Below are 8,752 nucleotides of genomic sequence, written 5' to 3' on the forward strand. Positions count from 1 at the left end.
ACGCTGTCGCCGACTCCTGGCTGTAACATTACACTCAGACGTGGAGTTCAAGACCCAGTCAGCCAGAGCAGACGGCCACTTGATAAATACCAGGGCAGGCCGTTTCTCTATTTCCGCACTTTAGCCCGCATTAAACCCAACACACACGTGTCAATCATTAGCCCAACAGTAGGGCTTGTGGGATTTGATATGGTCCTGTTCCAGGGTTCAATCGCCCTTCACAAGCACGCCGGCACTCTTATCAGGGGAGCCTGCAGCCTGGATCAACAGCAGGGTACAGCAGAGCACATACACACACGCACTGTGTACTCAGCTTCAGTAGTCCTCCTGATGCCCACTCCACACACACAGGATATGTGGGGAGAGGCAGTAAAATACACAACAAAAAAAATATAGGAATGCAAACACATGTGCACACACACACACACACACACACACACACACACACACACACACACACACACACACACACTTTGAGAGATAACAGTTGGCTTCCTGTCTCCACCCAGACACAGCAAACCAGTGATTAATCATGAGCTTGATCACGGGTCACTCCAACACCTTAATAAATGTCCAACCTAAATTCCCAGGCCCACATCTCTGTGTCCTACTGCTGAGCAGACAAGCGTGTACTGTTCCAGGATCAGGCCCTGGGCGAAGTACAGGCACCGCGCGAGACAGATGATTGAGCCATCCACACAGCAGTAAATCAGTAGGCAGATATCCAGATTTGAACATCATTTCCACATGCATACCCATTATTCATTTATTCGTCTGTCACACACACACACACTGATCACGGATCCTCATTAATTCCCTCCATCCGGCTCTGATTCTTGTGCCGTTTCACTCAGACTTACTGGGTACCCGTTTGTGTTCCCCATGATGAACCTGTGGTTCAGGAGGTCTGGAGCCTGCCGATATACACACACACACTGCTTTAAAACACGGCACAGAGACACACACAGAGAGACACACACAGACACACACACAGTTCTGTTTTCCAGCTGTCAAAAACTTCATGGAGGCCTTACCAAAGGAACTGCCCACAAGACAAACAGGTGTTTCTGTGAGCTATGGTAATCCGCTGAATAAACACTCACAACATGGCCTTAAGCACATGACAAATCAGAGACCAGATACTGTATGCACACACTCTCTGTGCAGTGTGTCTGTCTATCACACTAAATAAACAAGGAAGACTGTTCATCTCCGAGCCAAAAACACAAAGAGAGACAGAGGGAGACACACAAAGAACGAATAAGCGAGCGAGAGAGTGATTGTGATAGAGAGAGAGAATGAGTGAGAGGTACAAAAAAACATTCACTGTCTGAGTTACCTGCTGTTCTGTGAAGGGGCATTATTGTTTTGAATGATAGAGAGAAATAAGTATGTACGTAAACAAACAAACAAAGCAAGATAGAAAGAATGCAAGAAAGAAAGAAAGGAAGCAAGGAAGAAATGAAAAAAAAAAACAAAACAAAGGAGACTTTCATACCTGGGGAGTAGGTGGCTCAACTTTCCGTTTCTTCTTCTGGTTCTGTTTGTTGGTGCGAGGATACACGATGAGGGCCTCTTGCCATCTGCATAAACAAACACACACACACACACACAATGAATTTCTTCTTCTCCTGGACTGATGGCACTAGTGCCAGTGAGTGTGAGCGGCTCCACCAATCTGCTGCACCTCCACCTCCGTCTGCTTCCCTGGCATGCAGCTCCACTTCATGTGACGCCCTGCCACACAGCAGTGGGCCTCTAACGCCTACCGGACGTCAATGTGGCTCTCTGCAGCCTGTGGGTCAGCACGGTCCCTCTCCCTGGACTATGCGTGTGTGTGTGTGTGTGTGTGTGTGTGTGTGTGTGTGTGTGTGTGTGTGTGTGTGTGTGTGTATATACACACACATGGGCTTCACATCCTTGCTGGGGGAGTTATCAAATCCTCTAAGGTGTTTAGGGATGTGTGTTGGAGGGAGTTTCCGTGTGCGTCTTTGTTAGTCTGTGTGTGTGTGTGTGTAAGTGTAAGTGCATGTATAGTCCTGGGGATTACTCCACGGTCCAGCATTATAAGATTACAACACCAGACCTGCCTCTCTCTGGCACAATTGCCCTGGAGACAAGGCAAGGTGTGCGTGTGCGTGCCTGCTGGATCACTGTGGGAGCTGGCAAAGAGTAGCAATCTGAAAATACCAATACATCATGATTGTAGTGTGTGTGTGTGTGTGTGGTGGGACAGAGTGCACAAGCAGGATGAGGACAGGGCAGGATTCTAATGCTGCAGTACATCTGGAGACCACAGGGGGGCAGAGCAAGGCGACTCAGATGCACAGCACATGAAAGAGCGGATGAGAGAGCATTTAGAAGCAGCAGTTTGGATGCTTCAGTATAGAACTCTTATCAGACCTGCATGAGCATAAGCTAGACCAAATCTCATCAGCTTCAAAGTCACAGACAGAAAATCTAGTACCAGCCCTGAATACAAAGTAAATGATAAGGTATAGCTTAATGTAAACATGAATATCCTATTTCCAAGCTACACTCAAACACATGTAAACATTTTGCTTTTGCGACTAATTGAGGATTCCGCTCATAGGCCATTCGGTAAGCAAACAGAGGTCTGTGTCCAGATAGCAGCCACTCAAGAGGTGAGGTGACATGCTTGTTAATGCATCAGTGAGCAGGGGGTCTCTTCCCCAGCCATGCGGTCATCTGCTCACAGACTAATCATTTCCCTGCGGACTCCCACCAGGGGCCAGCTGCTGGTCCCTGTGAGGGGGGGGGGGGGGGGGGGGGGGCGAGCAGCCGGCCGCAATCAGCAGAATGCAGCTTATTTATAGCCCTCAAAACATAGGGGCCAAACCAAGAGGAACTTTCTCAGAACAACTACTGGCCACTGTAGGCCTTTTCACACAGAGATCCCGCTAAAAAAAGAGGAGACGTCTTTTTGGCGTCTTTTTGTGTCTGAAAGCGAGGTGAAAATTTGCCGGCCTGCTGATCTGTTCACATGATGCGGCATTTAGGGGAGCCAGGAGGCAGGATCAGCTATAGTAAATTAAATTGTGACGTGCAACAGGGGGCGTGTAGAGTGATAGTCGTAGGCCTTATTATGCGTGTGTGGGGCTTCAGATACAGCAGGTGGGTGTGATTTCAAAAACCATGGCGGGAGAACCGACTGCACTTTGGTTAGCTTGCATTTGCTTTGCTGTTGCTGTTAGAATGTTAGATTCTTGCGATAGATGTCTTCAGACAATAAAAAGTAATTTGGAAGGGAAATTAAAGAGAAGAGTTGCCCTTGCGTTCGCCGTGATTCCCCTTTAAAAATCAGAGGTTGACAGGCTACTGTGGCCTTGGTCAGTGGCGCCGCCAGCCGTAATCCTGTACGCACTGTGCGTACAATTTATTAATGAAAATCATTCAATATTACAACAATAAAAAATAGCTTGCGTATTGACTTATTGAAACATGCTTCGCGCACAAATGATAGCATAGGCAAAGAGAATGGACATCTCAACATAAGGATACATTAGAAGAAGATGATTGGTGTAAACTTTGTCACACAACGTGATAAGCAGTTTCTGGCGCTTAAAAACGCAACGTTCCATTCAGTCATAAATCATTTAAGCGTAGGCCTAGTGCTCGTCATGAAAAGAAAACAGCAGCTTAATATTTTTCAGATGTTTAACAGTAGGCCTAGGCGCACTGTTAGCAGTTATGCCGAAGGCAGTGAGATTATTAGGCATTGCATCCTGTCACTCTGTTTGGAACATCGCAGTTCGGGTTGATAAGATTCAGTTAATGCGAGTGATGGATCGTCTCAAAGTTTTGGGACAACCAAACAGCAGTGTAGGCAAAGCCAATCCTAATTGTTAGGTTTACCATAGCTGTCTTTTCTCTAGGCCTGGGCCTATCGGAAATCGCGACATAAGCACATTGGTTTCTTTTTTCTTTTCTATCTTGTTCGCTGTGTTGGGTAGTGAAGTGATAATGCATTTAAAGCAGTACATCATCATGTGAGCCAGAGCGATATGGCCAGCGCTGCTCTGTAGGTATTCTGCCCCACCCAAATTTGGCTGAACTACTTGCGAAGTAGCCTATTATCACAGACATCACATGTATCCACGAAAGAGCTTTTTCTCAGCTTTTAAAGGTCCACCACCCCCAGAGCCTCCCCCTCCCCCTTCCCCAGGGCCCCGACCCCCAGAGGATGGAGCACTCCCACGGACACCCCGGGCTGAGGAGAGTCCTGCTGGCCTCAGATGAGCTGCTGCAGCCCAGTGGCCCAGACGGATGGGAGTGCTGCTGCTGCAGGGCACAGTGAATGAGGGAGGGTCAATATCCATACACAGTGCAGAGCTAATAAGGCCTCTGAAGGCAAAGGTAGCAGCATTATTCTACTGTGTGTGTGTGCATGTGCTGTGTGTGTGTGTGTGTGGTGTGTGTGGGGGGGGACGCTGCAGCAATTGATTATTCTCTAGTTTGAACGAACTCGTTGCATTTTCGCTGACTGCCACTGGCTTGGGGAGATGCAGCTAATGCCAGTGCATAAGCAGCTTTGTGAGGCCGCACGCGCGCGCACACACACACACACACACACACCTCACCTGGACAGAGGACCTGTCCCAGCAGCCTTGAGGGGAAAACCCAGAGCATGGCAGGTTTTTTTTCCCCCAGTGCCTGTGTTTCCGCTTGTTATGTCAAATCTTTGGAAACAAAACAGCCATAACTAAAGATTACATAAAGCATGGCAGGGACCTCTGCATGCATGATGCCAGAGCTGCACACAAGCTCTCACTGAGGCTGAAAGTTTGAGCTGACCGTGAAGCGCCTGAGTGACCACATTATGGCACGAGTTATGAGTTATCTCTGAGGTGGTTTGTTCTCTCGTCATGCATAAAGTGATCGTAACACCTGGCTGCAACACTAATACCAATAACTCACTCCAACAATAGAAATCCAAACAAATGCTGTATTTCTGTGGAACTACACCAAACCTTGCCATAGAAACCACACGAGCACATCTGTCATCCTCGAGACACCAAAACAAAGCAAGTGGCCGTTCCTCCTTCTTGTCAGTCAGCGAAGTTAAATGAAAGTGCATGCAGAAGGACAGGATACTGTTGCTTTTTAAGATTGGGCCTCATCTACACACACACACACACACACACACCTGCGCAGAGCCGGACAGTAACAGAGTACATTTACTTGAGTACAGTACTTGAGTACAATTTTGAGGGATCTGTACTTTACTCGAGTATCATTTTTGGGGAGTACTCATGACTTTACTCAAGTACATTTGAATGGCAAATATTGTACTCTTTACTCCACTACATTTCTATCCATAACCGTGAGTACCTCAATTTGTTGTTTCCCTCTCAACGTGATTGGATGTGCAGGCGCCACTGATTGAGACAGCCTATCAGCAATCACCTTCAGCTTTCCGCCAAAGTCAACTCCATGGTTAGATTTAGATAAGAGACGAAACCATGGACGAAGACCTAGCAGGTCCATCCCGGGAATGTGCTATAGTCTGATAGTTTATGGCTTCAAGTGTTTTAATGACAAAATAACATGGTAAAAAAGATGAAAATGACTTGATTTTACTTTCAATTCCTTTATATTCTCCAAGGTATTAACATTAATATTTTTCATAACTCCATGTAGGACGTTTCTGTACATAAATGTAAGCACTGTAGCAGTAGTAATGCAATATTTAGAAAATGTACTCTTGATACTCAAGTACTTTTAAAAACAAGTACTTCAGTACTTTTACTTAAGTAGACATCTGACTGTTGTACTTTACTTGTACTTGAGTCAAATTTAGCAAAGGGTATCTGTACTTTTACTCAAGTAATGAAGCGGTGTACTCCGTCTGCCTCTGCACCTGCGCCTTCTGCATGTACTCACATTTAACTTTGAAGTAGATCGAACTGACAGTGAGTGTCTGTGTCTGTGTGCGTGTGGCTGTGCGTGTGCGTCTCACCCATTGATGATGTCTTTGCTCTCGGCGCGGATGTAGCTCTCCTTGTCAGGGGTGAGGATACACAGCGAGTACTTCTGGCCAGTGCGGCTCTCTCCATCTATCACATCACTGCACTGGTTCATGTTGATGGTGCCCTGAGCCAGAGTGCTGGGCTGTGGGGGGGTGCAGAGAGAGAGGACCGCGTTAGACACACACACACAGACACACACACACACACACACACACACACACACAGAGAGAGAGAGATAGAGAAACGGCACATTGCTCTCGCATACTCTCTGCAAAGTGTGCATCTCGTTCCAAAACAAGGATTGAAACCAACAGCGTGGAGCGTACTCAACAGAAAGCCCCAAACACACACCCTCCCACACACAGACACACACACACACACACACACCACAAGTTGATTTTTCCAAAGCATCGTCATGCACACAGAAATACTGTGTCCTAAGCCATCTACACAGTTTGTGTACAAAACAAACTGTGAGTGTGTGTGTGTGTGTGTGTGTGTACACACTTGTGTTCTGTCCCCGGTTGACAGGCTCAGGGTCAATGTCTGCATGAGGGTATTTGTGTGCTTGTATGATCAAATGGTAAACGTCTATGCGAAGGGTCAAAGATGGACACAACAGCTGGCATTGACTGCCGGGTGTATGGGTGTATGTGTGTGTGTGTGTGTGTGTGTGTGAGGTGTGTGTGTGTGTGTGTGTGTGTGTGTCAGCTGTCCTGAGAGCTGAGTCAGAATCAGGCTGAGGCCATCTGTCAATATCACACAGACTCACACACACAGTCTGCCTATCCTAAAAGCCCTCTCTCTCACGCACACATGTGTACACACACACACACACACACACACACACACACACACACGTATGGGGTTTGGCAGAGTACAGCATAAGCAGATTAACTAGCATCATAACCAAAACATAAATTTCAGTATGAACCCCAGGGAGCAATCTCACAGGATTCATCTAGGAGAGGCAAGGCTGAAAAAAAAATTATTCACCCGACATCCACTCTGCAAAGAACACGTGGACAAACGCTCCGGTCATTCTAACGCATCCAGTGTACTCCCAAACACGATTCAATGACCTCAGCCTGGCCTGCCACGTACTGGGCATGGCTTATCGCCTAAAAAGTGTTCGGCGATAGCTGTGTGAAACACACACGCGCGCCTACACACATCACACGCTCACACACATAGAGACCACACCGGTTTTACAGCAGCAGCTTGTGAAACATAACCATGATCCTGGCCTGTGGACAGTTTCCTCAAAATTGGAAAAAGTGACGGCAGGAAATCTCATAATTTACTGAGCTGACTTCACCACCCACACACACACACTTCAGTTATTAAGACCGAGAAAAAGTCCAATGGTGGTAGCTCACAGTAGATAGCAACAGTATATCAGACAGTGTGTGTGTCTGATTTGAGAGTGACAGAATGTGTGTCTATGCAGAGAGGAGAGATAGATAGAGAGAGAAAGAGAGAGAGAGAAAAAAAAAGTGCCCGAGTGTGTCTGACATGTTGAACAATCCCTTCTTTGTGGTGCTGTAGTAGCTACACAATACCCACAATACAGCATTCAGCAGGACATAACCAGAGAGACAGGGACAGAGGTGATAGAGCGAGAGAGAAAAGAAAGCGCGAGAGAGATCAAATGAGAGGGAGATGGGCAGAGAGAGAGAGAGAGAGAGAGAGAGTGAGAGAGAGAGGAGAGAGAGAGAGAGAGAGAGAGAGAGAGAGAGAGGAGAGAGAGAGAGAGAGAGAGGAGAGAGAGAGAGAGAGACCTGAGCTTGCTGTTTGTTCAGAGTAGACAGATTTCTCTAGACAAATGTACAAACATGAACACAACCCCAACTAAAAAGGCCAAGGGCAGTTGAGCTGCACGAATACAAACACAACCGGCCTCTCTGCCCGTCATTCTGTTGACATTACCTCTAGAAAATGTGCACACGTACACACACACACACACACAATTTTACAGGGAAATTATTCATTTTGAAATCTGCCATTTTTGGCTCTATTTCACACAAATGCTGATACACACACACACCTTTTGTATTTACTGAATAAGAGGAATATTCTAGTATGCATCTCTCTCTCTCTCTCTCTCTCTCACACACACACACACACACACACACACACACACAGCCCATGTCAACAGGTATAGTGTTGGACTGGCAAAACCACTGATACCATGGTTACCAGGGACAACAAGTAAACACACACACACAAACACATTCTTATCAAGCCAAGATACTAATAGTGATGGCAACACTAAGGCACTATTATTGCTCCATGGGTGCCCATGGGTGCAGAGCTCTTGGAATGAAGTCACGACACACACCCACTCACACTCCATCCAAACCCTCTGGAGCTGCCAGCTGTCGAGAGACATAAGAAACCTGGCTGGGTCTTCTGTTGGACAGACAACACTGACATCACACACCACACACTTTCCAAACACACAGGACACCACACACACCTCAGCCAATTGGAATGCGGTGATTGTTGAGCTGAAGCCTGCAATTAAACGATAATAAATAAATCCCAGCGGATGCTGCCCACTCAAAACACCTGTAAATCTAGCACACACACACTTTTGCTGTTACCCCTTTGATGAAGGAAAATACCCTTCACACCCAAACAACTTGTGTGTGTGTGCGCAACAGTCACTGTGTCAGAAACAAAAAATAAGAAGACCCGCAAAACTGAGGTGTGCGTGCGTGTGCGTGCGTGCGTGCGTGCGCGTCTGTACACTTGAGAGT

General features: G+C 46.8%; 2 protein-coding genes across 13 annotated transcripts in view; both read right to left on the reverse strand.

Annotated features, from left to right (window-relative positions):
- Window positions 1–8,752, reverse strand: part of si:ch73-103b11.2 (myosin phosphatase Rho-interacting protein) — a 59,160-nt gene that overhangs the window by 35,020 nt on the left and 15,388 nt on the right. For 8 of the 11 annotated variants that reach the window (XR_006027191.1, XM_042083205.1, XM_042083200.1 and 5 more), the window contains exons 4-6: window positions 5,981–6,132; window positions 1,499–1,583; window positions 861–914 (exon numbers count right to left, since the gene is read on the reverse strand). Coding sequence is in view for 10 of the 11 variants with exons in the window: in XM_042083205.1 (XP_041939139.1) it covers window positions 861–914; window positions 1,499–1,583; window positions 5,981–6,132 (291 nt within the window). In the remaining variant the exon portion in view is untranslated. The remainder of the gene's footprint in view (window positions 1–860; window positions 915–1,498; window positions 1,584–5,980; window positions 6,133–8,752) is intronic. The other 3 variants (XM_042083208.1, XM_042083209.1, XM_042083204.1) reach the window with 1 other exon arrangement.
- The window catches only part of mfsd1l (major facilitator superfamily domain containing 1-like), a 27,104-nt gene continuing 23,498 nt past the window's right edge, over window positions 5,147–8,752 (reverse strand). The window contains exon 14 of one of the 2 annotated variants that reach the window (XR_006027193.1): window positions 5,147–5,167. The gene's annotated coding sequence lies outside the window, so the exon portion shown is untranslated. Of the gene's footprint in view, window positions 5,168–8,025; window positions 8,038–8,752 lie in introns of those variants that run through there. The other variant, XR_006027194.1, reaches the window with a different exon arrangement.

The sequence above is a fragment of the Alosa sapidissima genome, chromosome 24 (assembly GCF_018492685.1).
Source record: "Alosa sapidissima isolate fAloSap1 chromosome 24, fAloSap1.pri, whole genome shotgun sequence".
In the NCBI taxonomy this organism is placed as follows: domain Eukaryota; kingdom Metazoa; phylum Chordata; class Actinopteri; order Clupeiformes; family Clupeidae; genus Alosa; species Alosa sapidissima.